Source organism: Heterodontus francisci, chromosome 9 (genome assembly GCF_036365525.1).
Source record: "Heterodontus francisci isolate sHetFra1 chromosome 9, sHetFra1.hap1, whole genome shotgun sequence".
Lineage (NCBI taxonomy): Eukaryota > Metazoa > Chordata > Chondrichthyes > Heterodontiformes > Heterodontidae > Heterodontus > Heterodontus francisci.
The window spans coordinates 107,959,464-107,987,037 of record NC_090379.1 but is presented as its reverse complement, the minus strand read 5'-3'; the positions used below and the strand labels follow the sequence as shown (position 1 = coordinate 107,987,037).

At 43.8% G+C, this 27,574-nt stretch overlaps 1 protein-coding gene across 2 annotated transcripts in view; it reads right to left on the bottom strand.

Moving 5' to 3' along the window:
• The window catches only part of rad51 (RAD51 recombinase), a 147,974-nt gene that overhangs the window by 79,520 nt on the left and 40,880 nt on the right, over positions 1 to 27,574 (bottom strand). For both annotated transcript variants that reach the window (XM_068039648.1, XM_068039649.1), the window contains exon 3: positions 14,485 to 14,622. In XM_068039648.1, the coding sequence (XP_067895749.1) occupies positions 14,485 to 14,622 (138 nt within the window). The remainder of the gene's footprint in view (positions 1 to 14,484; positions 14,623 to 27,574) is intronic.

The following is a 27,574-nucleotide window of genomic DNA, read 5'->3' as shown; positions in this document are numbered from 1 at the left end:
AGTAACCCCAACGAAAGCATGGCCAATATAGAGAAGCAGAATTCAGGGCTGGGTACTGCTAAAACACACTCAATTAACTCCAAAATTCAATGAGGAAGATGTGGAAGAATTTTTTGTGTCTTTTGAGAACTGGCAAGGCAGCTAAAATGGCCAGCGGAGACCTAGTCTCTCTCATTGCAAAGCAAACTAACAGGAAAAACCCATGAGGTTTATTCCTTGTTGCTAGATTATCAAATTATGAACTGACCAAAAATGCTATCCTCAGGGCTTATGAATTAGTACCCAAAGTTTACCACCAAAAGTTTAGAACCCTCAAAAAGCAAGCTAATCAAACTTATCTGGAGTTTGAAAGAAGTAAGCAGCTGGCTTTTGACCAGTGGCTGAGGGCTCTTAAAATACAGCTCAGCTATGAGATTCTCAGAGAAGTAGTCCTATTAGAGGAATTTAAAAACTTTCTCCCACTCGCAATTAAGAGGCATGATGAGGAGCAGTGGGTCCAGAGAGCCCGGCAAGCAGCTGCTCTGGCCGATGAGTTTACTTTAATTTACAAGTCGGTTTCCGGTTTTCCAGGGGAGAATCTTTCCTAATCATCCCCACAAACCCAAAAAGGACAACGGGTGGGAAGGTGATAGGAGCCCAGGCAGTCGTGGGAGAGAAAGGAAAGCAGGTGACACAGTGGACCCTTCTCCAGCCAAAAAGGAAGGTGCTGTGAGCAAGATTGAGACCCGGAGACCTGTGCGCTTCCATTGTAATAAAGCAGGGCATTTAAAAGCTGGCTGCTGGAAACTAAAGGGGAAACCGGTAGGGTTAATAAGGGCACACCCACTCAGTGCAGACGGGACCCTGATGGAAAGCACAGAACAAGCTATGACTTTAACTACAGTAACAGTGCAAACCAAGAAGCTGACGACGGCCAGTGCAGGAAAAGTTAATTAGGATTCCTGAAGGTTATCAGAGTTTTGTGTCTGAAGGGAAAGTAACCCCAAACCCCTCGAGTGGGGCAAGCAAGACCATAGATTCTCAGGGACAGAGGGGTGACCAGATCCGTTTTACTGGGAAAAGGCCTGACCTTCCCCCAGAGAGTACAGTGAACACCAAAATGGTGGTGAATGGTATTGGAGGGCAGTGTATGCCTGGACTTGTACACCGGGTGCACCTGGAGTGCAACCTCGTTTCAGGACCAGTGACCATAGGGATTGTCCCTAGCTTGCCTGTGGACGGGGTTGACCTGCTCCTAGGTAATGATCTAGCAGGGGTGAAGATAGTAGCCCCCCCCCCCCACCCCCCAGTAGTGAAAGAAAGACTGCAGGAGGTCAGAGAGACAGGACAGTGGCAGGAGACAGCCCCCTGCTATGTCCCTGAATGTGTAGTGGGTCAGGCCATGATCAAACCAGCTCCCCCAGAGGAGACTGCATTGGCACTGCAGGCAGATGACCATGAGATCAGCCTAAGACTTTCTTTGGAAAGTTAGGAGACCCAGGGAATTAATTAAATGGACTTTCCCTAGGTGAGTTCCAGTGAGCTGACCCAGTATTCCAAGAGTTAACACAGGCTCCCCAGTCTGAAATTGAAGCAGAGGGAGTCCCTGATTGCTACTATTTAAAGAATGAGGTATTGATGAGGAAATAGAGTTCTCCTCACAGACCTGAGGGCAAGGAGTGGACAGTAGTTCACCAGTTAGTGGTGCCACAGAGGTATCGGGGAAAAATATTAAGAAGGGCACACGAGACTACTGTGGCTATACATGCCGGTATACGAAAGACCAAAGCCCCCATAAGATAGCAGTTTGACTGGCTAAAACTCCACAAAGGTGTGGAGGAGTACTGCAGGAGTTGCCACATGTGCCAGGTTGAGGGGAAACCCAACCTACAGTGAAACCTGCACCCCTAAGTTTTGTACTGGTGTTAGGAGGACCCTTCAGCCGAGGGCTGGTGAACTGTAAGGGACCCCCGCCAAGAACAAAAGGGGACAGGCAGACATACGGCTGGCAAAAGTTTAGAAAGAGAAGGGGAAAAAGTGACCAAGAGGGCAGGTTAAATGAAGGCTGGGAGGTCAACCGACCCCAGAAAATGTGAAAAGTTAGACCTCACATCCTCCTATGTAAATGCAGACTCTAGAAGCACCCCGCCAGAGTTGCTAACAGCATTTACAGGAACCTGCAGAGACAAAGAGATACCTCTAGGGGGCACAGAAACTGAGAGGGTGATGCCCCACTTAGTCGAAGTGCCCCAGGAGAGTGCAGTCAAGTCTGCACAAATGCCTGCAGGTAGGAATGTCACAGAGAACAATGGGGAGATTAACAAAGAATCCTCCCCCAGAGTCAGAGAAAAAGGGAACCACCCATCCCCTGAAGGCAGAAGTCTTTGCATGACTCAGCAAAACACTGGAAGAGAGTTCAGGATAGAGCTGTTCACTGCTAACCCCCCCCCAAAAAAACCATTGCCTCAGCAGGAACAAAACCCTGGGCAGTCATGGCAGTGGACAAGCTGAGGAAAAGCTTCCACAGGGAATCACATGTTGCTGGGATGCCAAAAAGGGGAAATTAAAGCAGCACTAGCACCCAGAAAAGACAATTTTAATAGGCTTTAAGATTGATGAATGACTGGAAACGAATGAGAGTAATGCATAGTTTTTCTTTCTGTAGCCTATATTTCTCTCAAGCCTTATAATGAAATGCGCCATTTTCTTTCAGATTGCATTTCATTCCCCTGGGTGTGGAGGTGTCATGCAGACCCCCACCTGCCAAGAATGAGGCACACATTATTTTGCCACATGAACATTAAAACTTAAAATTGGTGCTGGGAAGAAAAGAGGGCCTATCACATGGAATTGCCAAGCCCCTGACTGGAAAGACATTTGCATGCTAAAAGACAGTGTTGGAACAAGGAACTCAGTCCTTGCTACCCCAATACACAGAAGTAGTGGTCAGACCAGTTAAGTCACATGACTAACTGACTGTTGGGAGTTTTCTGAATTTGATGAGAGAAAGAACGCAGAAAGCTCTTGGACCCTGGACTGAAAAGACCCCTTTCCTGTCTGCTCTCATCTTGCTCTCACCAGCTTCAGAAACCATTGAAGACATATGAACCCCAAGAAGAGAAAAGAACAAGTTCAAGAATAATATTGGGCCCCAATGAAAAGCAATACTACCTACAATCAAGGACTCCAGCGAGCTCAAAGCACAGCAAAAACCCCTCTTCAGAGATTGCCTCAAACTTTATTTTTCTTATGCTCTTTTCTGTCTCCATTTGCATGTGCGTATCGCGAATGCATGCTCGCGTGGGGTACGGCGTGTATCCGTAGACGTTAACAGTATTAGATTTTAAGCTTAAATAATTTTCATTTTTCTTCTTTAAACCTAAGGAAGTCTGCTTGTGCTCATAATTTGCCTTATAATTGGGAAATGGTGAACAAGGATTCACCAAGGGGGAGCTCAAAAGAGTGTTTAAAAATTACAATAAAACCAGGTAAAGAAAGTAAAAGACCACGAGACACCTTTCTCATCTGGTCATAACACATTGCTTTCTGTCTCTTCATCCAAGTCATTAATAGAGTATAAAATAGCTGAGGCCCCAGCACTAATCCTTGCAGCAATATTTCTTGCCTGCCAACTTGAAAATGCCCCATTTATGCCCACTCTCTGCTTCCTGTCTGTTAACCAATCCTCTATCCACACTAATATATTACCCCCAACACCATGAGCCCTTATCTTGCCTCTTAATCTTTTATTGAATCCCTTTTGGAAATCCAGGTATACTACATCTACTGGTTCCCCTTTATCTACCTTATTCATTATATCCTCAAAAAACTCTAATAGAGTCATAGAGATACAGCACCGAAACAGGCCCTTCGGCCCATTGAGTCCACGCCGACCATCAACCACCCATTTATACTAATCCTACATTAATCCCATTTTCCCTGTCACATCCCTACCGTCCCTCAATTCTCCTACCACCTACCTACACTAGGGGCACTTTTTTTTTTACAATGGCCAATTTACCTATCAACCAGCAAGTCCTTGGCATATGGGAGGAAACCGGAGCACCCAGACGAAACCCACGCGGTCACAGAGAACTTGCAAACTCTGCACAGACAGTACCCAGAACCAAACCCAGGTCGCTGGAGCTGTGAGGCTGCGGTGCTAACCACTGCGCCACTGTGTTTTGTCAAACAGGATCTCCCTTTAGTAAAACCATGCTGACTTGTTCTAATCATGCTATGCTTTTCCAAGTGCAATGTTAAGACTTCTTTAATAACAGTTTCCAGCATCTTCCCAATGACTGATGTTAGGTGAACTGGCCTGTAGTTCCTTATTTCCTCTCTACCTCCTTTCTTGAAAGGCAGTGTAACATTTACCAACTTCCAATCTGACCATTCCTGAATCTAAGGAATTCTGGAAAATCAGTCAGTGCATCCACTATCTCTGCAGCCATCTCTTTTAGAACCTTAGGGTGTAAGCCATCTGGTCCTGGGAACTTCTCAGAATTTAGTCCCTCAAGTTTCTCCAATACTTTTTCTCGGCTGATATCAATTTCCTCACTCTTTTTAGCCCCTAGGTTATTGCCTATTTCTGGTATGGAACTGTGAAGACAGACAAAATATTTGTTCAATGTCTCTGCCATTTCCTCATTCCCCATGATGATTTCTCCTGTCTCTGCCTTTAAGGGGCCCACAACTACTTGAGCTACTCTCCTCCTTTTTATGTACTTATAAAAGCTCTTACACTCTGTTTTTATATTGCTGGCGAGTTTATGCTCATATTCTATTTTTTTCCTTAACAACAACTTTTTGGTGGCCCTTTACAGGGATAGATGCTGTTCTTTGCAGCCACGACTGGGAGCTCAGACGCCTGTGTTGCCAGGGTTAAGGACATCTCCTCGCAGCTGGAGAGGAAGCTGGAGTGGGAGGGGGAGGATCCAGTTGTTGTGGTCCACGTGGGAACCAATGACATAGGTAGAACCAGAAATTATATTCTCCTTGGAGAATTTGAGGAGTTAGGGTCCAAACTAAAATGCAGAACTTCAAAGGTAATCATCTCGATTGTTACTATGTTTCTATGAAAGCGGGAACAGGTTACTGAGTTGGATGATCAGCCATGATCATAATGAATGGCGGAGCAGGCTCGAAGGGCCGAATTGGCCTACTCCTGCTCCTATTTTCCATGTTTCTATGTTACCTGGGCAACGAGCAAATTGGCACAGGGTCAAGCAGGTTAGAGAATTAAATGCACTCCTCCTTTGCCATTCTGTCTGTCTCTCCAAAATATCGTGCACGCTAGAATATTCATTTCCCAACCTCGATCTCCTTGTAACCATGTCTCGGTAATGGCAATAATATCGATATCATTTACCTCTAATCGTGCCACCATTTCATCTATCTTATGGCAGATGCTTCGTGCATTCAGATAAAGGAACTTCAATTTCATTTTTTTTAAGCTCTATTCCCTGCAATGACCTTATTTGCCAATACACAATTTTTGTGAAACTCTCTGTCCCTTCTTGTCCCATTCTGTTGGCATTTACCCACATCACTATCCTGCTCCGATGCCCTGACCCCTCCCTTTCGATTTCTAAAATTTTCCTTTATCCAAACCACCCTCCCTACCCCCCCCCACCCCCTCCCCACCCCCCCCCCCCACCCCCTCCCCACCCCCTCCCCATTAGTTGACAGCCCTGTCCACAGCCCTAGTTATGCGATTGGCCAGGACACTGTTCCCAGCCCGGTTCAAGGGAAGCTCATCACAACAGAAGAGCATCCGCTTTCCTGAGTACTGATGCCAGTGCCCCAAGATCGAAACCCCTTCTTCCCAAACCACTCTTTGAGCCACAGAAAGATCTATGGCACAGGAGGAGGCTATTCAGACCATCATGTCCGTGTCTTGCTATAAATTGAAAAGCCAAATATTTTATGCGGTACTTGGTGATCGAGACACTCAACTCAGGTAAATGCTATAACATTCGCAAACAGTGGGAAAATGTTACTGATCAAATGCCAGTGATTAAGTGTCAAATGACCGAACGACATGGGATCAAATCTTTAGGAATACATCGAACCGGAGTTGGCAACCATAATGGAGACGGAGAAAAGGATGGATTCTCTACAGGAAGTTGGGTGGGAAGAAAAAATCCAGGTAACTGTAGGAATCAGTAGGCTTTTAATGGATCTCTGTTAAATGCGTATTACTGCAGATGGGGGGAGAGATCATGTCAAGGGACATGATGAAAGTTCTGATGAAAGGTCATAGATCTGAAACGTTAACTCTATTTCTCTCTCCACAGATGCTGCCTAACATGAGTATTTCCAGCATTTTCTGTTTTTATTTCAAATTTCCAGCCTCCACAGTAATTACTTTTGTACGTCAAGGTGATGAATGGATTAAAATTGGAAGCAGCACTAATGGAATTCTCAAGATCAAAGCAAGAAGGAAAGCACGCCAACAAACTTATCTATGCAACCGAAGGAGAAACCAGAAGATCGGATTGGAACAAAGTGTTTCACATAGATTCTGTAAAAAGACAGGCAAAGATGGAAACTTACAGGCTCTCTTAGTGATATCTTCTACATGGAGGAAACGAGTGGAGTTAAAAGACGAGCACAAGTTCAGCCAAGCATAGAAGATTGGTGCATGGGTACTGCTTGGACAGCTTTTCAAGGAAGTAGTGCAGTGCCCAGAGACACCCTGATGACAGACACAGATGTAAAGGAAATAAAAGCAAAATACTGCGGATGCTGGAAATCTGAAATAAAAACAAGAAATGCTGGAAATACTCAGCAGGTCTGGCAGCATCTGTGGAGAGAGAAGCAGAGTTAACGTTTCGGGTCAGTGACCCTTCTTCAGCACAAGGGTTTCAAAGAAGGGTCACGGACCCGAAACGTTAAGTCTGCTTCTCTCTCCACAGATGCTGCCACAGATGTAAAGGAACTGTACATCCATGAAAACAATTAGGACGATGGATTCTGAAATAAAAAAAGGAATCACCGATGTGAGTAGTCAGAGACTGGATAAGGTGGGGATGGGAAGAACAGTCACGATAAGACAACATTAATTTGGTGGGATAGGAACAGGCTGAAACAGTTGGCGTGCCTGGAAAGTTCTGTTCATGTACCTTAGGAGGGAGGTAGATGCAGACATTGCAGGATTGGACAAGGATTGCAAACAAAGAATACAAATGGATATGAGGAAAGAATTGGGAATAGGAGACAGGTGGATGGTTCCAGTTTAACATCCAGCACAGACTCGACTGTTTAAATATCATTTTTCTGTGTCATATCTTCTGGGATTCTAAGTGTAAAAACCTTATTCTAGACATTTGAAATTTAATTGAGTAAGTAATATGGATGAACATTTTTTCAAAAGGCATCGAGTGATTCAACATGCTCAACAGAATGTGATAGGAAATATTAACATAGAGTTTTACCCATTATAAAATGCTTCCTTAAGATTACCATGATAAATGTTTACATAGGAAGTTTCCATAATAAATGTAAACATGAAAATGTTTACAGAAATTAACATTTGGGGAGAGTAAATGCGAGCCATAAGCATGATATTTATACAAATAGGTATGATTCTTGAGAAAATTTACCCCCAGCAGCTCCTATTCCCCAGCAAACTAACAAAATAATGTCAGAATCAGGCAGAAGTTCAGACTCTCATCTCACTTCCTTCCCTCCATAGTTTCAATCTCTAATGCCCTAATCCAGTCAAGATCACAAGAACTGCAGGTAGTCTTTCAAAAACATGAAAAGGATTTTCTTCAGCAAATAGTTTTACAGTGCTAATGCTGTGGACAGTGTGGCTTTTGCATTACACACTAATTCCAGTTGGCTTGGCACAAGAACCCACACAACTCAATAATATCTTTCACTTCCAGTAATTAGCATTTTTGAGTAAAGATGTGTGGTCTTTTTTAATTAAAATGATACAAGTATTACTGGCATTTCCTATAATTAGTGTCATTGGCAGGATGCCCATAACCAGATGGCAAAATTGTAATTTTTTTTAAAATTACAGCTCTATTTGCTGAAAATCACAAAGCATGTTCCCAATACATTCTCATTTCTTTTTACATTTTTACAAGTTCCAGACCACATAATGCAAACTATGTACACAAAATATATTTCAAGCATTCAAGTTAATTGCCATGAACAACTGGCATAAGCAACCCTAGACTAGATACTCCTGGGGGTAATTTTGACTTTGATAGTGTAAAACGAGCAACAGCAAAATCAGCAACCTCTTTTAAATCCCTCCAATGAAAATAAAAATGGGGGAGATGCAAAACGGACTGCCACTTCACTTTCACCCATTTTACATGGAGTCAATATTATCCCCTGGTCTCTAACCAATGATCCCTGCTGGAAGTGCAAGTGCATTGGTCCCCATAGAAACCACATTGACTGTGATGCCCTTCAGAGGAATGTCTAAACAGCGTCTCAACATGCACCACCCAGGTGCACATCTTAAAAAAATTATTACCTCGCCCTAGAAAATAAGATCCTTTCAACAAGACATTAGGCGGCTTTTGGAACCACATTCTAGAGAGAATCAACATTTTTAGGAAAGACAGGAAGGGGGGAGATTTAGAATAAAAATTAATTAGGCAACAAGTCAACTGGAACGAATCTTACCACAAGTATTAGCAAATTAGAAAACCCAATGATACTGCACAGCTGCCCTGCAAATTTATATCCCACCAAAATGGTATAGGAAGCATTTAAATAAAACAGAAACACAACCATCCCACCAAGGTGAAGCTGTAACAACTCAGTTATTTACGGCACAGAAGGCTATTCCTCCCATCGAATTGAAGCAAACCCATGCTATTACACAAAAGCAAACACTATGGGCTGTATTTTACAGGCTCCCCGCCACCAACCGCCCCCCCACTCCCCGACGTCAGGGGTCATGGCTGGAAAATGCCTCCGGGAGAGGCCTGCCAAGGGCCTTAACGCCGGGAAGGTCCAGCCCGATATTGCCAGTGGCGGCGGGGGCTTGTGGCGGCCCCCCCACCACTCGGCGATGAGAGTCAAATCTACATATTTAAAATAAATGTAAATGAATGAATAAATGACCTACCCGCTCCCACCATCAGTTCCGGGGCGATATTGCTACCGGTGGCCGGCACTCCCACACCTTCAGATCTCCGTCTGGGGATCCGAGGCAGAACACTGGTGGGGAGTGGGGAGGAACAGGTAAGTTTCTCTGTGCCAGCAGTGGGGGGGTGGGGGGTGGTCAGGATCAAATTATTTTATTTTTTAAAAACAATGTCCCTTTAAATTGAAATGTAGGGCTTGGAGCCCTTTAAAAATGGTGTCAGCGTCTGCACAAAGGCAGCTGACGCCATTGCTGGGGACAGACCGCCCACCCCCTCCACCTCATCGGTGGTGGTGGGTGTGGGGTGGAGGCGAGCGGCCTGCCCTGGCCATTTAAATGAGCCATCGCGTTTAATATCGCGCTAGCTCCGCGACGTGTGGTCTGCACGGGTGGACCGCCATTGTTCACGTCCGCTGCCAATGTAAAATGCAGCCCTATGTCTGCATGCAATTTGAGAAACACACCAATTGATAAAGAATGAGTACCACTGTGAAGAATAAGCCCCAGGCATTTCTGGACTGTTACATGTCTTGTAACATGTGAAAGGAAAAGACCAATAAACCACAAGTTTGTTAAATTTAGCATGGCTCACAAAATTCACATATGGAGTTACTGAAAACCATGTTTATTACACTATTGCTGGAGTCCTACTTCACTGGTTCATGAATTCATCCTACAAGATTGTACAATAACCCTTGACTTGTGGAAAAACATTCAATAATTCCATATGCAGTATCCTCCATTTAGAACAGATATGGCAGAATTCATATTTAGAAATTTTAATGTCAATCTATGAAACTATGTATTACAATCTGCACATGAATTATGCAACCCACCAATAATGGCCAATTACTGCCACCAACAGTTGATTCAGTACAAGCATCCATGAAAACACAAGTTGGAGGAAAGCAATATTGTGCTGCCCCATCACCCAGCTCTAGCTCTGAACTCACATCATTTACTAGTTTCTCTCCGATCTCTCTTTATGGCCTTTCAAGCTCACATTGCCCACAAGACCCACCTCCTGTTCTCTTGACCCTATCCCCACTAAACTGATCACGCAACTTCCTTTCCTAATCCCACGTGAGCTCATATTGTAAACTGGTCCCTCACCTCTGGTACTAAGCCCCTCCCTTTAAAATCTTCTGTCATTGCCTCCTCAAAAAGCCCACACTTGAAAACTACCACCCCATCTCCAATCTCCCTTTCTGCTCTAAACTACTTGAAGCTGTTGCCACCTCCCAAACTGGTACCCATCTCTCCCACAACTCCACGTTTGAACCTCTCCAATCAGGTTTCTGACCCAAACATAGCACCGTACCTGTCCACATCAAGAGACACAAATGGCATCCCACACAGTTGCGATCATGGTAAATTTTCCTTCTTAATCCTTCTTGACCTGTGTGCTGTCTTTGACACAGTTGATATCACCCTTCTCCATCTCTGCTCCGTTGTCCAGCTAGTTGGGACTTCCCTCTCCTGATTTCATTCTAATCTATCCAGTTGTAGCCATAGCATCTCCTGTAATGCTTACTCTTCTCAGACCCACACCTTTACCTTTGGAAGTCCTAAGGATCGATCCTTGGCCCCCTTCAATTTCTCAAATATATGCTGTTCTTCAGCAATATCATCCAAAGTCACAATGTCAAATTCCACATGTACACTGCCAACCAGCTCAAGCTCACCCCCACCTCTCTTGGCTACTCCATTGCCTCTGATTAGTCCCATATAGAGTATTGGATGAGCATTATTTTTTTCAAATACATATTGGCAAGACCAAAGCCATTAAGTTGACCCCCTCCAGAAACATCGCTCTGTAGCCACAGACTCCACCCCTCTTCCTGGTCACTGCCTGAGGCTGAAAAACAGACTGTGCACAACCTTGGCGTCCTATTGAACCCTGAGCTGAGCTTCTGATCCCAAATCCTCTCCATCACTAACACTGCCTAACGTCACCCATCCTCGCCCCTGCTTCAGCTAATTTGCGCGACATCAGAAAACGCGATAATGCAAGTTCACATCCCGTCGCGGCTGCATGTGGGAGCTCCTAGATGCCACATCAATCAATGGCAACCACATCTGTAGCAAGTGCCGCTTGAGGAGCTTTGGCTCAGAGTAGATGAGCTGGAGGCCAAGCTGCAGATATTGCGATGCATTAGGGAGGGAGAAAGTTACCTGGACACATTGTTCCAGAAGGCAATCGCACCCTTTAGGATAGGCTCATCTGACTTGGTCAGTAGTCAGGGATAGGAGGGAGTGACTGCGAGTCAGGCAGGTAAGGGAATCGAGAAGGTCGGAGTGGAGCAGCCTCAGCCCTTGCAATTAAGCAAGAAGTTTGAGGTTCTTGTGGCTCGTATGGACAAGAGCGAGGACTAGTGTGAACAAGCAGACTGACCATGGTACAGGAAGCCATTCAAGTGGGGGGGGGGAGAAAGAGTTAAAAGGAATGTAGTGGTAGTAGGGGACAGTATAGTTAGGGGGATAGACATTGTTCTCTGCAGTCGTGAGCGAGAATCCAGAAGGCTGTGTTGCCTGCCCAGTGCCAGGGTTCAGGACATCTGCTCAGGACTGAAGAGAAACTTGTAGTGGGAGGGGGAGGATCCAGTGGTTGCAGTCCTCATAGGCAGCAACGACAGATAGGACTAGAAAAATGGTTCTGCCTCGGGAGTATGAGGAGCTAGGCACTAAATTGAAAAGCAGAACCTCAAAGGTAATAACCTCTGGCCTCATGCAAAACTCTGGCCTCTATTTGCTCCCAGTCCAGCAAGCCTCAATTTTAAAATTCTCATCCTTGTGTCCAAATCATGCTGCGTTCTTCAAATTCTGGTTCCTTGTGCACCCATAATTTAATTTGCCCCACCATTGGTGCCCATTTCAGTTGTCTAAGCCCTAAGCTCCGGAATTTCCTCCCTAAATCTCCTTGCCTTTCTGCGCTTCTCTCTTCCTTCAAGTCACTCCTTCTTTGACAAGTTTTTTGTCATTTGTCCTAAATATCTCACGTGGCTCAGTGTCTGCCTGCATCTGATAATTGTTCCAGTGAAGCAATTCGAGACGTTTCACTACCTTAAAGGTGCGATATAAATGCAAATTGTAGTTACTGCTGCTTATGGTATTTAAACTTTCTATTGGCACCATGTGTTAGCCTTTAGTTCCGTGGTAGCACTCTCATTGAGTCAGAAAGTTGTGTTCAATCTCTACTTCAGACACCTGAACAAATAACCTTGTACAAGTTAGGAAGTGCTGAACTATAAAATCAGTCTTTAATCCCCAGACTGCCCTCTCAAATGGATATAAAAAAAAATCCTATGTCACTATTTGAAGAGATGGGGATTTCTTCAGGTGTACTGAACAACACTTATCCCACAAGCCACATCACCAAAAACAAATTAACAGATTAACTGCTCATTTATTTTATTTCTCTTGCATGTAAGAATTTGCGTGCAAATTGTTTGCTGTGTTTACCTCTAAAACAATGACTACACTTCAAGAGTATTTCATTGGCTGTGAAGCATTTTGGGACTTATTATCATGTGAAAGGCACTATATAAATGCAAGTTCTTTTGATTTTTAAAATAAGAATCAAACCAAATAAAAACTCAAGTGTCTGTCCTGCAGGTAGCACTGGATCAGCAGTGACTTGTTACAGGTAAAATGAAACACAAGGGTACAAGAATTTTAACAATACGAAAAAACCCTTGGGCCCAACAATCATATACCTTTTTTCTTATGTACTGTTCCATCACATCTTTCTTTTCAAAATTTTGTTTCAAACATCTAGGTGCCTGATACACTCAAACCAATCAACAGGTTTAGGACTTTCCAAGCCAAGCTACGAAGAAACCGCACAAGTTAAATTCCTATTTGCACACACTGGCTTGCTTAAGTTCAGACAAAAGTGAGCAAGAGCCAAGCCTAAGGCCAAATCCCTCAAACCTCAGTTCACGCAGGGCTAATTAGCCAATTAAAACAATGTAGCCCAACATTAAAGAGAAGTTATAAGCTTCCCAATCCTCATCAGACAAAGTCCACCCTATCACCTGTGGTATTGGTTTGCTAGGTTATACAAGATCAAAAGGAGATTTAAAAAAAAAACAGATCCCACAGACCAGCCTACCATTCCTCATTCTGCTAATGAGCCAGTTGCTTTATCGGGCTGGACCTGCCTGGCTCAAATATTGAATTATGGCATAGACTACAGAGGGTTGATTTGATTTCAACCATCCACCATGGAGCATCTTAGAGCATTCTTAATCACAACAGACCACATCTCCTTCCCCACACCACACCCTACCCTGTCCACCTCTGCCAAGTGGATAATCACAATTTGCTTTCTTAGCAAAAAGATATCTACTTGTTTCAAAGTAATTTATATTGATTATAAACCACACAAGAGGTCCCCTAAATTAACAAAGAACAGTACAGCACAGGAACAGGCCATTCGGCCCTCCAAACCTGCGCCGATCTTGATGCCTGTCTAAACTAAAACCTTCTTTATCTTACTTTATCCCAATGGTTAAAAATTACTGCATTGCAACATTTACTGAAGTAGCACTCAATTATTCTACCCCCATCTCATTATGAAAGAAAATTAAACATTTTCCCTGCCGCGCCAACCGCCGCCCCCCCCCCACCCCCCCCAAACTAACTGTGCTTCTTTGGTACCTCATGACTAAGATCCAGAGTAGTAACAGAGCAACGAAACATCCCAGAAAGCCACTAGATCTCAGCACTCAGTAACCAAATTTAGATCTGCTGAAATACAAGATATCCCTCGCATTTGATTGTAGTCACTTTCTTAAAACAGAGGTACCCCTGAATCAGACGTCCCATAACACTGAAATCATCTCAGTCTGCCCTGGTTCTTGTGGAACTATCTTTGGTTTGCGACTGAAATGTAAAGAACAATAATTTTCTCAAATTGCAATTGCTGCCTAATTGTACTTGCAGCTCCAGCATGTTTCACTTCAAGATATACTCCTCTTTGTTGCTTCAACATCAAGTTAGTTCAGACTGGAGTAAAGGCTCTTAAATATCAAAGCATGGCATTAATTGGAATTAAGCACTGTGATTCACTATCCAATGAGAAAGTATGACAGTTACATTTGGCCCAAAGGATTGCACAAGTTGCTATGTGAGTAGTGGCCCAAGAAGGGATTCCTACTGTCTGAAGCTGTAACCTGGTGAGAAATGCCTCCCCCTCCATTTAAATATCAATCTAAGACAAAGATCTGTAGCAGAAACTGTCTCCAGAACCAGATGAAGGTGAACCCATGTTTGTATCTCTTTATTCTCTATCAGTTTTCAGGGGGAACAGCTCAGCAGCCAAGCATTCAGGTCTCACTTTCAGAAAATTTTGAAATGGATACAGGGTTTAGTTCCCCTCTTACCAGTATCTTCTCTGCTTTAGCTTCACTGATGCCCTTGATATTTAGCAGTTCCTTCTTTGGGGCATAGGCCACTGCCTCTACTGTGTGGAAACCTGCCTCTTCCAGCTTTTTCACATCATTAGCACTGATCCCACATTGCTGAAAATAAGAGCAAAGTCAGTTCAATTTTATAGGAATAACACTCTCGCTTTAAAATCCATTCGCTACAAGTTAAAGCTGAATCATAATGCACATAATAAATCAGCAATTTGCAATTATACAGCATTACTACATCCTGTAGTGCTTTAGGTATCAGAGAATAAAACAGGATGGAGAGGAATAGGCAAAATGGAACTAAGAACAGGGCAAAAATACAACTGAATCAAACCTTTAATAGGTTTTTAAAAGCATGGAGGGAGCAGATAGGTAGAGGAACTTTGAAAGGGAGTCCCAGAGGGCAGGGGCATGGCGACAGCAAAAGCAGCTGTCATAGGTAGAGGGAAGAGGATGAGGAATAAGGTGTAAACTGTTAGAAATTTATTTATTTAGAGATACAGCACTGAAACAGGCCCTTCGACCCACTGAGTCAGTGCCGACCAACAACCACCCATTTATACTAATCCTACATTAATCCCATATTCCTACCACATCCCCATTTTCCCTCAATTCCCCTACCACCTACCTATACTAGGGGTAATTTATAGTGGCCAATTTACCTATCAACCTGCAAGTCTTTGGCTGTGGGAGGAAACTGGAGCATCCGGCGAAAACCCACGCGGTCACAGGGAGAACTTGCAAACTCCACACAGGTAGTACCCAGAATTGAATCCGGGTCACTGGAGCTGTGAGGCTGCGGTGCTAACCACTGTGCCGCCAATAGACCACCAATACAACAGAAGGCAGAACAAAGTTATTGGGGTGGACTGGATGAAACTGCGAGGAAGAAGTGTGAGATGATGCATTTTGACAGAAGGGATAGGATGAGGCAATATAAACATAATGGCAAAATGCTAAAGAGCGTGCAGGGACAGAGAGACCTAGGGGCTCATGTGTACAGGTCTTTGAAGGTGCCAGGACATATTGAGAGAGTAGTTAACTGCTTCGGACAGATGGTAAATGATAGGGATAGTTTCCCTTTTTCACCGCTCAACTGACCAAAGACACTGTTTTTATTGGAAATGTGTTTTAAACCCAGAGCATATTAATGGTCAACAAACAGACAAATGACAGGTTTTCTAGTAGGTTTAAAGAAAGGTAAATGTTTATTAAACAACATCCGAAAATATTCACAACTTCACCCACGCTCACAGAGACGCACACACACAAGATAGATTAAAAGACAACATGCTTTTAGGTCTGATGGTTTTAAAACGAGCTCACTGTAAACTTGGCATTCTTCCCTGGTTGGGTGGGGGGGGGTGGAGGAGTTAAGATTTTAAAAAGGGTGCAGGCTGTTTTTCCTTTCTCCTGGTTCACTAAAGACAAACCTTGTAAAATTTCAGGAGGGCGAATGCGTTGTTGCAGACTTCGTTTTGTTGTATCTCAGTCACAATTCAAAGTCAACACCCTGGCACAATTTCTCAGGTATGGAGTTCAAGGCCACTTTCAGTCACTGCCTACTTGCAGTTTAAAGACGGTATCCTTAGGCAGGACTCTTTTGCTTCCGCTGGAGCAGACGGAATTTCTCTCTCGCTGGCTCTATTTGTCCTTATCTGGTTTGTCATGTGATCATTGTTTCTCTTCATCTTTGTCCTCATAAATGGTGTCTGATGATGGGGCCCCTGTCAGACAATGGGGTCTGGGTGTCGCCCATCTTCATTCCATTTTCATAGTGGAGTTTTTCCATGCCCAAGCATTTGTGTTTGAATTTGGAGACACCATGTTTGCCATGTCATTGTTAACCCAACTTGTTGGAGAGAGGTAGCCATAAACACAGAACAGGCCATTTACACTCTAATGCCTTCTCCCAGGCTGGTTCTAACATGAAGATTGACTCAGGGTTCTTGCAGTTTCCATATGTATTGGCAGTACAGTATAAGTTCACTTGACCTCACAACTCCATCTTGGTTTTCTTTCGGAAAAGCGTCCACTTCAGGTTTGTTGCATAAGTTCATTATATAGTTCATAATTTCTTAATGCTTGAGCGTGACAGTAACAAACTTGGACATAATAAATAGAAGCATTGAGTACAAAAGCACAGAAGTTATGCTGAACCTTTATAAAGTTCTGGTTAGGCCACAATGAGTGTATTGCATCCAGTTCTGATCACCAGGCTATAGGAAGGAGGGTCCTTGGGAGGGTGCAGAGGAGATTGACCAGAATGGCTCCAGGGATGAGGGATTGTAGCGACAAGGTTAGGATGGCAAAACTGCGGTTATTCGCCTTTGAGCTAAGGAAATTGAGGGGTGATTTGATAGTGGTGTACAAGATTATGACAGGTTTAGATAAGGTAGGCAACGGCAATTTTCCATTGCCTCTTCTTTCAGACTGGCTTTTTAAAAAAAAAACTAAGTTAGTTCCACAGCCGACAGCTGCTAACATTGGGAACAGTGGATTCTGAACTTTGGACAGATTCGGGATTTCCTGGCCTGGGGGGTTGGGGGGGGGGGGGTACATTTGCATGCTGGCAGACAGTGTTGGAACAGTCCCTGCTTCTCCAATACACAGAAGACCTGATCAGGCCAGTTTAGTCACATGACTAACTGGCTGTTTGAATTTGAACTTGCTAAGAGAAAGAAACTCAAAGCTTTTCGCTCCTGGACTGAGAACACCTCTCTCCTGTCTGCTCCATATCTTTCTCACGGAACCAAAGACCCAATGAAGACACGTGAACTCGAAGAGAGAAATGTCTCCTGCATGAACAAGGTTTAAGAAGAATACTGGACCCCAACGAAAAGTAAGAGCTGTCTGCCAGCAAAGACAGTATGACGAGCTGGAAACACAGAAACAGTTACAAGAAACACCCTTCAAAGACTGCCTCAAACCTCTCTCTTTTTCTACTGCTCTTTTCTGTTCCAATTTGCATGTATCGCGTGTGCATGCTAGCGTGGGCGTGTCCTGTATCCATCGGCATTAACCGAATTAGAGTTTAAGTATGTTTAACAAATGTCACTTTTCTTCTTTAAACCGAAGAAAACTTGGTGTGTTCATTTCTTTGCCTTATAATTGGAAAGTGGTGAACAAGGATTCACCAAGGGGGAGCTCAAACACAGTGTTTAAAAGTCAAACTGTTACAATCAGACCAGGTGAAGACAGTAAAAGACCCCTAGACACCTTTCTCACCTGGTCGTAACCAAGTCAATAAATTAATGTTCTTATTTGAAACTTAACAAAAATGCATATTTGTTGCTGTTTTGATTAATAGTAAAATTAATTTTTAATGCCTCTATCTTTCCAAAATGATCTCACCAGCCCCCTCTAAGACAAAAATTGTATTGTGGCCCCGCCAAGCGAAAAGGTTGGATAACACTGAGGTAGATAAAGAAAAGCTGATCCCATTAACTGATGGTATAAGGTCTAGGGGACACAGATTGTATGTTTTGGGGAAGAAATGCAGGGGGGAATGTGAGGAAGAACTTTTTTTACGCAGTGAGTGGTAATGACCTGGAACCTGCAGCCAACCAAGATGGTGGAAGCGGAGAAAATCAATGATTTCAAAAAGAAATTAGATGGACACTTGATGAAAATAAACTTGCAGAAATAAAGGGATAGAGCAGGGGAGTGGGACTGACTGGAGTGCTCTACAGCGACCTAGCATGGACTTGATGGGTCAAGTGGCCTTGCTCTGTGCCATAATTACTGTGACTATGCATAATTTAAAGCAGTTTCAGTGGAAAGTACTGGCTACATAGTTAGACATGCTTGCTTTGGTAAATGCAATTTTCTACACACTAAATAAGCTATTTGTGGCCACTTTTCAAAGATGAAATACCATTGTATTTTGGAATAGTTGACAAAAACCAGAGAACAGCAGTTATCACACTTGTGATCAAAAGGAACCATTTACCTTTAAGAAAACTGATGGTAAAGAGAATGCTTTTAAATAAAAAGGACCTCAATCGCATTTGATAAACAGAACTACAAAAAAAATATACAATGAAAGAGGTATTTAATGGAAAGCCAAGACAGGAAAGTCAGTGTGGGGACAGATCAAAAGTAAGCTAATCAACTAACAAACTAACTGTGGAGCCAATTTATAAAAAATAACAAGCCGAAGCTAACAGGACAGCTGCAGATAGCTTAATAGTAGCCTATTGTTAAATAATCAGCCTAACAGTTCAAGGAGGGGGAATGTGAAACTACTGAAATAAAATGCTGGGACGAATGAACCAATCATGCACTGATAACAGAAGTCTGCAGACCACTCAGAAACAGGGGGGGGGGGGCGGGGAGGCGTTACTAGTTTTGTTTCAATAACTATAAGAAAGGCTTGCTGTAGTGAGCACATGTTCTTTTGTTTTGTTTTTTGTTCTTTTTCTATCCTTGTAATGTAACAATCACGTACTGCAATAAAGTTTCTAAAAGTTATGGTCGGACTTCGTCTCTCTTTGTAACTGATGGGATCCAACAACTTGGCATAGTCGGCAGGATCGCTGGAGGATTAAAGACCGAAGCCCTGGACATCAGGCCTATATCGGCTCCCGGAGGCAAGGACTCCTCTTTACTTTAAAAAGTCCTTGGCCGTGGTCTAGTTTCGGTACTCCACCACACGATCCCGAACTCTTCAGAGGCTCGAGACCCCCTTTATAGACGTCTAAATCGGCGGTGTTTGATGACAATACACCAGCCCGGCTGAAAAGCTCCACAGCATCTGTATAAGAAGTCCCACGGCTCGAGACCCCCTCCCCCACACAAAATTGGTACAATGACTGACGAAGGAAACCGACAGTATGGGAGTATGATGTTATTGCTATTACTGAGACTTGGTTAAGGGAAGGGCATGATTGGCAACTAAACATCCCAGGATACCGATGCTTCAGGCGGGATAGAGAGAGAGTTAAAAGGGGTGGAGAAGTTGCATTACTGGTCAAAGAGGATATCACAGCTGTGCTGAAGGAAGGCACTATGGAGGACTCGAGCTGTGAGGCAATATGGGCAGAACTCAGAAATAGGAAGGGTGCGGTAACAATGTTGGGGCTGTACTACAGGCCTCCCAACAGCGAGCGTGAGATAGAGGTACAAATATGTAAACAGATTATGGAAAGATGTAGGAGCAACAGGGTGGTGGTGATAGGAGATTTTAACTTTCCCAACATTGACTGGGATTCACTTAGTGTTAGAGGTCTAGATGGAGCAGAATTTGTAAGGAACATCCAGGAGGGTTTTCTCGAGCAGTATGTAAATAGTCCAACTCGGGAAGGGGCCATACTGGACCTGGTGTTGGGGAATGAGCCGGGCCAGGTGGTTGACGTTTCAGTAGGGGACTACTTTGGGAATAGTGATCACAATTCCGTAAGTTTTAGAATACTCATGGACAAAGACGAGAGTGGTCCCAAAGGAAGAGTGCTAAATTGGGGGAAGGCCAACTATACCAAAATTCGGCAGGAGCTGGGGAATGTAGATTGGGAGCAGCTGTTTGAAGGTAAATCCACATTTGATATGTGGGAGGCTTTTAAAGATGGTTGATTAGCGTGCAGGAGACATGTTCCTGTGAAAATGAGGGGTAGAAATGGCAAGATTAGGGAACCATGGATGACAGGTGAAATTGTGAGACTAGCTAAGAGGAAAAAGGAAGCATACATAAGGACTAGGTGGCTGATGAAAGACGAAGCTTTGAAAGAATATCGGGATTGTAGGCGCAATCTGAAACAAGGAATTAAGAGGGCTAAAAGGGGTCATGAAATATCTTTAGCAATGAGGGTTAAGGAAAATCCCAAAGCCTTTTATTCATATATAAGGAGCAAGAGGGTAACTAGAGAAAGGATTGGCCCACTCAAGGACAAAGGAGGAAAGTTATGCGTGGAGTCAGAGAAAATGGGTGAGATTCTAAACGAGTACTTTGCATCGGTATTCACCGAGGAGAGGGACATGACGGATGTTGAGGTTAGGGACAGATGTTTGATTACTCTAGGTCAAGTCGGCATAAGGAGGGAGGAAGTGTTGGTTATTCTAAAAGGCATTAAGGTGGACAAGTCCCCAGGTCCGGATGGGATCTATCCCAGGTTACTGAGGGAAGCGAGAGAGGAAATAGCTGGGGCCTTAACAGATATCTTTGCAACATCCTTAAACACGGATGAGGTCCCGGAGGACTGGAGAATTGCTAATGTTGTCCCCTTGTTTAAGAACGGTAGCAGGGATAATCCAGGTAATTATAGACCGGTGAGCCTGACGTCAGTGGTAGGGAAGCTGCTGGAGAAGATACTGAGGGATAGGATCTATTCCCATTTGGAAGAAAATGGGCTTATCAGTGATAGGCAACATGGTTTTGTGCAGGGAAGGTCATGTCTTACCAACTTAATAGAATTCTTTGAGGAAGTGACAAAGTTGATTGATGAGGGAAGGGCTGTAGATGTCGTATACATGGACTTCAGTAAGGCGTTTGATAAGGTTCCCCATGGTAGGCTGATGGAGAAAGTGAAGGCGCATGGGGTCCAAGGTGTACTAGTTAGATGGATAAAGAACTGGCTGGGCAACAGGAGACAGAGAGTAGCAGTGGAAGGGAGTTTCTCAAAATGGAGACGTGTGACCAGTGGTGTTCCACCGGGATCCGTGCTGGGACCACTGTTGTTTGTGATATACATAAATGATTTGGAGAAAAGTATAGGTGGTCTGATTAGCAAGTTTGCAGACGACACTAAGATTGGTGGAGTAGCAGATAGTGAAGGGGACTGTCAGAGAATACAGCAGAATATAGATAGACTGGAGAGTTGGGCAGAGAAATGGCAGATGGAGTTCAATCAGGGCAAATGCGAGGTGATGCACTTTGGAAGATCCAATTCAAGAGTGAACTATACAGTAAATGGAAAAGTCCTGGGGAAAATTGATGTACAGAGAGATTTGGGTGTTCAGGTCCATTGTTCCCTGAAGGTGGCAACGCAGGTCAATAGAGTGGTCAAGAAGGCATACGGCATGCTTTCCTTCATCGGACGGGGTATTGAGTACAAGAGTTGGCAGGTCATGTTACTGTTGTATAGGACTTTGGTTCGGCCACATTTGGAATACTGCGTGCAGTTCTGGTCGCCACATTACCAAAAGGATGTGGATGCTTTGGAGAGGGTGCAGAGGAGGTTCACCAGGATGTTGCCTGGTATGGAGGGCGCTAGCTATGAAGAGAGGTTGAGTAGATTAGGATTATTTTCATTAGAAAGACGGAGGTTGAGGGGGGACCTGATTGAGGTGTACAAAATCATGAGAGGTATAGACAGGGTGGATAGCAAGAAGCTTTTTCCCCCAGAGTGGGGGATTCAATTACAAGGGGACACGAGTTCAAAGTGAAAGGGGAAAAGTTTAGGGGGGATATGCGTGGAAAGTTCTTTACGCAGAGGGTGGTGGGTGCCTGGAACGCATTGCTAGTGGAGGTGGCAGACGCGGGCACGATAGCATCTTTTAAGATGTATCTAGACAGATACATGAATGGGCAGGAAGTAAAGAGATACAGACCCTTAGAAAATAGGCGACAGGTTTAGATAGAGGATTTGGATCGGCGTAGGCTTGGAGGGCCGAAGGGCCTGTTCCTGTGCTGTAATTTTCTTTGTTCTTTGACAGTTGCCAACCACCGTAAAAGGCCCCGCCAGACGTTTTCGAAGATGAAATTCGTCGGCAGTTAAAAGGATATATAGAGCAACAGTTTAATTTGGCTAAAACCTGCACTGAAATTGAACTGAAATACGTGCCTCCAAGGGACAGTGGTCCCTGGAAGATATAGAGTGTGTTTGGGGAAAAACGACTCATTTAAAGGATAAAGAACGGACCCAATGGTTCTTAGCTGTAATGGGCCAGATCCGACAGTGTAATGAAATTATCCAACAAGCTCAACGTGACCGCGACCTGACTAATGCGAAGGACCAATTGAAGGTGGTCTGCGAACAATTGAGAAAGGAAAAGCTTAAATTAGAAAAATTAGAGACTGAAAAACAATCTGAAAAGGAAAGGCTGGAGACTGAAATTAAAGAACTTAAAAAACAATTACGAGATGGACAGGCGACCCAACCAAAGGGACCAGGACCACCCTGCGGACCCCGCCGACCACAACTGTCTCGCCTGTACCTGGATCTGGAATCGTTACTAAAATTTAGCCCAAGAAGAGGTCGTGTACCTGGGACAAAAGATTTCGAAAGGAAAGAGGGAACTTACCCAGGACAGGACCACAGCCAGCCGGGCTGCCAAACATCCCACCACTATCCAGGAGCTTAGGTACTTTTTGGGTTTGTGTAACTTCAACAGAAATTGGATCGACTCCTACACACAACTGGCTCAACCGTTAAATGATCTCTTGAAAGGGAAGCAGGCCTCGAAGGAAGCGGTCACCCTTTCGAAAGACCAATAAGAGGCCTTCGAGAATTTAAAGAGGGCCTTGTGCTCGGTGCCGGCCCTGGGAACCCCCGACAACGGGAAACTGTTTACCCTGCTTGTACATGAAAAAGAGGGATACATGACCGCCATATTGACAGAGGAGCATGGAGACCAACAGAGACCTATTGGATATTATTCGAGAAAACTGGACACCGTGGCCCTAGGATGGGGCAGTTGCCTAAGGGCCATGGAAGCCACATGCCAAGCTGTGATGGCTACTGCGGGTCTGGTATTGGATCAAAAGCCAACAGTCAAGTGTCTGCACACCGTCCACACATTGCTGTCCATGAATAGAGTATCCCAAGTGACAGCAGCTAGATGGACTCGATGGACAACGGTCCTAGAGGCCCCCTACCTCCATATAGTCCGAACCAGCCCGGTAAACCCAGCAACTATGCTCCCGTTGCCTGGGGAGCAAGAGGGGGGTGGGGGGGGGAAAAGAGCATGACTGCGCGGAGGCTATGAGAGAGACAGAGGAAGTAACCTTAGCGACGGAGGAGGCATTGCACAATCCAGATTTAATCCTTTTTACAGACGGCTCCTCCTTTGTTGACAACGGTACCCGGAAAGCAGGATGGGCGGTGACAACCCTACACAAAATTAGGGCGACTCTGAACAGAACTAGGGGCCTGAGTCCATTTGAAATAATAACAGGGAGACCCATGTCTCTGCCGGGAACAATTGATTTGCGAAAAGCTGACCGTTACCTGATGAGTGACGCTCTACTAGAATATTGTCAGAACCTAACAAATGCTATCAGTTCTGCTTCCTCGCAGGTATCGGCAGCTTGGGGTGACCCACCAGAAGGAGGACACGACATCATCCTGGCAGTCTGGGTCTACGTGAAGAAAATACATAAAAAAAACCATTGGGCGCCAAGTGGGAGGGACCTTTCCAGGTGCTACTGACCACCCAGGCAGCAGTTAAGGCGGAAGGGAAGAAAGCGTGGATACACGCCTCTCACATCAAACGAGCGATCCGTGACTAAACATCGACCTGCTATCAGGACAATTACCATTTGCCAATATGTTCAGAATTTTTATTATCCTCTTTGCATGCATTTTAAGTATCTGCTTATTTTTGGCTAACCAAATCTTTCCACTTTGGGGAACTAATCTAGTGTCCAGGGAAATGCACATTAACCCCCAACTCCCACCTTATGGGGTTGGGCGACTGGGTGGTTGGGCTCAATGGGGACCACAATGGTACAGGGTTTGATCTTTTTTGTTCTAATTATAATTTTGTATTTTACGTTTTTGCTTATTAAGTGTTGTAAACAAGTAACTGAAGCCCCTGCCAAGCTTATGCCCTTACAGAGCTCCCACCGTCCCCTCTTGTGGCACAAATGGGCAAAGTATTAAGCGCAACCCCTCCAGGTGTTGAAGGCTGTTTCTAGACAAGTAGAGACCATTAAAGGCACCTAGGTGGGATTGATGGAATGATTCTTAAAGAAGTTTGAAGAATCAAAGGGGGGACTGTGGGGACAGATCAAAAGTAAGCTAATCAACTAACAAACTAACTGTGAAGCTGTGGAGCCAATTTATTAAAAAAACAACAAGCAGAAGCTAACAGGACAGCTGCAGATAGCTTAATAGTAGCATATTGTTTAATAATCAGCCTAACAGTTCAAGGAGGGGGAATGTGAAACTACTGAAATAAAATGCAAAAATAAAATGCTGGGACGAATGAACCAATCATGCACTGATAACAGAAGTCTGCAGACCACTCAGAAACAAGGGGGGGGGGCGTTACTAGTTTTGTTTGGATAACTATAAGAAAGGCTTGCTGTAGTGAGCACATGTTCTTTTGTTTTGTTCTTTTGTGTGTTCTTTTGTTTTGCTTTTTGTTCTTTTTGCATCCTTGTAATGTAACAATCACGTACTGTAATAAAGTTTCTAAAAGTTATGGTCGGACTTCGTCTCTCTTTGTAACTGATGGGATCCAACAGTCAGAATACATAACTTTAAATCTAAAGGAATGCTTTCACTTGTAGAGTTAGCATACGAGGTTCCCCGATCAGTTGCACATGGATGATCAGCAGCCTGGGCCCACAATTTACCAATTAGTGCTCACTGGAGAGCCTCTCCTTGTTGGCAGCAACCAATGGAGGAACTCAGCCCTACGGAATACACAATCATCCAAACATTAAGCATTAAAAAGGGTAAATGTATCAAGCTAAGAAGTATATAAGGATTTGGATAAAAAAGGAAAAAGATAGTGAAAATATGGTTAGATTCTTAAAAGGAATCTGAATGACAGAACAAAGCAAGCACAATGGTCTTATTCCTACATTGTTACAGAAATCAATTTTAGACCAGCACGGCACAATAACTGATTCGTTCATCAACAAAATTAAACTAGAACAGAGTACTCAATGGAATTCAAAGCTTCCAACCAGATGACATTTGTGGTATTGAGCTGAAAGGGGATCTATTTGCATCACCTTGGTACTTCTCCCCCCACCCGCCTTCAAAAGTCTCCTGAAAGCTTCTCTGTTCAACCTTCTTGTGCTACCCCACAACTCACATCTTTCCATTGCCTGGTCATCATGCCCCTCCCAGTTCCTCTACATGAAAATCAAGCTGCAGTCCTGAGCAATTATAAATAAAATAAATCTGTTACAAATTTCTTTTACACAGAAAGGATCTCAACATTATCTGACAGTATGTGGGTAGGAATTGGACTAATTTTCATTATGTGAAGCACCACTTCACAACACAAAGGCCGATGAGCCAAGCCTTGATTCTTCTAAACGAGTGCAAGAATTCATCACTGTTGCTACTTCTCACTCAACAATCCCTGAAATGTCTATACGTGTATTGTATATATAATTAATATTGATTGACAGTATATTATGGATTTACATTGCCCAAATCTTTTTATTCATCTGGATATTTGCCAAATGAGACAAAATTGACCTTCATAACAGCATATTATAAATCCTAATTTAAAGCACACAATATTGGAAAGCTCCCAGTATTCTCCAAACATTATCCTGTAAATCTGAAACAGACGTCTCAAAATTGACCCTGGTGGCTACTGCGAGCACAATAGCCTGAAAAAAAAACAAGCCTCTCCACAGTTCAGGACTTGAACTTCTGTATGCAGAGGTTCACATGCAGGAGAAACATCAGCTATGTTGTTACTAGAATTATTTGGTGTGTTGATACTAATTGATAAGCTACAGTGAAAAACTGCACTTACAGAATTATGGCAACTTCACCATAGGAGACTAGCTGTTAAGCTACTCTTCCATCTCCCAACTTTTTCCGTATAATCCTTTTATATTTTTCCTTTACAAATACATATCCAAACCCTTGTAAATGAAGCAATAGTCTACACCTCAACAGCCACTTGTGCAAAAGCATTCTATGTTTTAAGAACCTGCTTCTAACCCTCTCTTCATTCTTCTCGTTATAATCTGATTCTGCCCCCATGTCACAGCCTCTCACAATCAGTCCTCATGGTCTACCTTAAATGCCTTTGAATCCACCAGATCATCTTCCACCAGTTCCAATATGATCCTGCTAAACACATACCTCATTGTTCCATCACACTCATCCAACCGTCCTTCCCCTAGCACCTTTCAGTGTAGCTGGGGAAGAAGCAATTGTCATTTTTGCCCAGGCCGAGAGCATTATTTGGTTGCCATCAGAACAATTGCAAGTTCCCTCCCTCCCAAAGGAGGGCACCACTTAGACAGCAAACAACCTATAAAAACGCACACAAGTTAGATTAAATCGAGGCTCTGCAATTGCCCACACACAGACATTTTATTGGCCCTCCTACTCACTCCACTGCTCAGAGACCTAAATATTTCTTCCATACATAATCTCATATAATCTAACCACTGCTCACTGTGATGTCTCTTCACATTAGTAAGATCAAACACAGATCAGGTGCACCACTGTGCTGAACACCTCCGTTCTGTTTCCAAGTGTAACCCTGCTCACCACCTTAACTCACCATCTCATTCCCACTTTGAAGTCAGCCTTTGGTCTCCTACATTAATTTAACCAGATTCAGCTCAAGTTTCAGAAACATTACCTCATTAATCTCCTGCTCTACACCTCGATAGCCTCAACACTGACTTAGACTTAAGAATTTAACTACGTACTTTCTTAAAAGCAGGGGTGATTTTGAAGGTAGTGGGGAGATCTGTACCCCTGATGTTGCCTTGATTGTCTCTTCTCTAAAAATGTTCAGCTGGCATTTTCATTTTTCATTTCAGATCTGCATTTGCAGTTTTCTTTCTTTACTATCTCATTTCCACCATTTTCTAGCCCTCTTGTTTGCCTGGGCCTCTCCCATGTCTTTTCACTCAAGTCTTGGGAATGAATTCCAGAACTTGCAGCCTAAGCAACTGGAGCTACAGCTGTCAATGGTGGGGCAATGAAAGTTTGGGATGTGCATCTGGCCAGAACTAGAGGACTGCATCTTGGAGGGTTCTAGGGCTGGAGGAGGTTATAGCCATAGGGTGGAGTAAGACCATGGAGGGATAGGAACACAAGAATGAGAATTTTAAGTATGAGGTGTTTCCAGACCAGAAGCCAATGTAGGTCAGCAAACACAGGGGTTATCAGGTTTGGCGCAAGTTAGG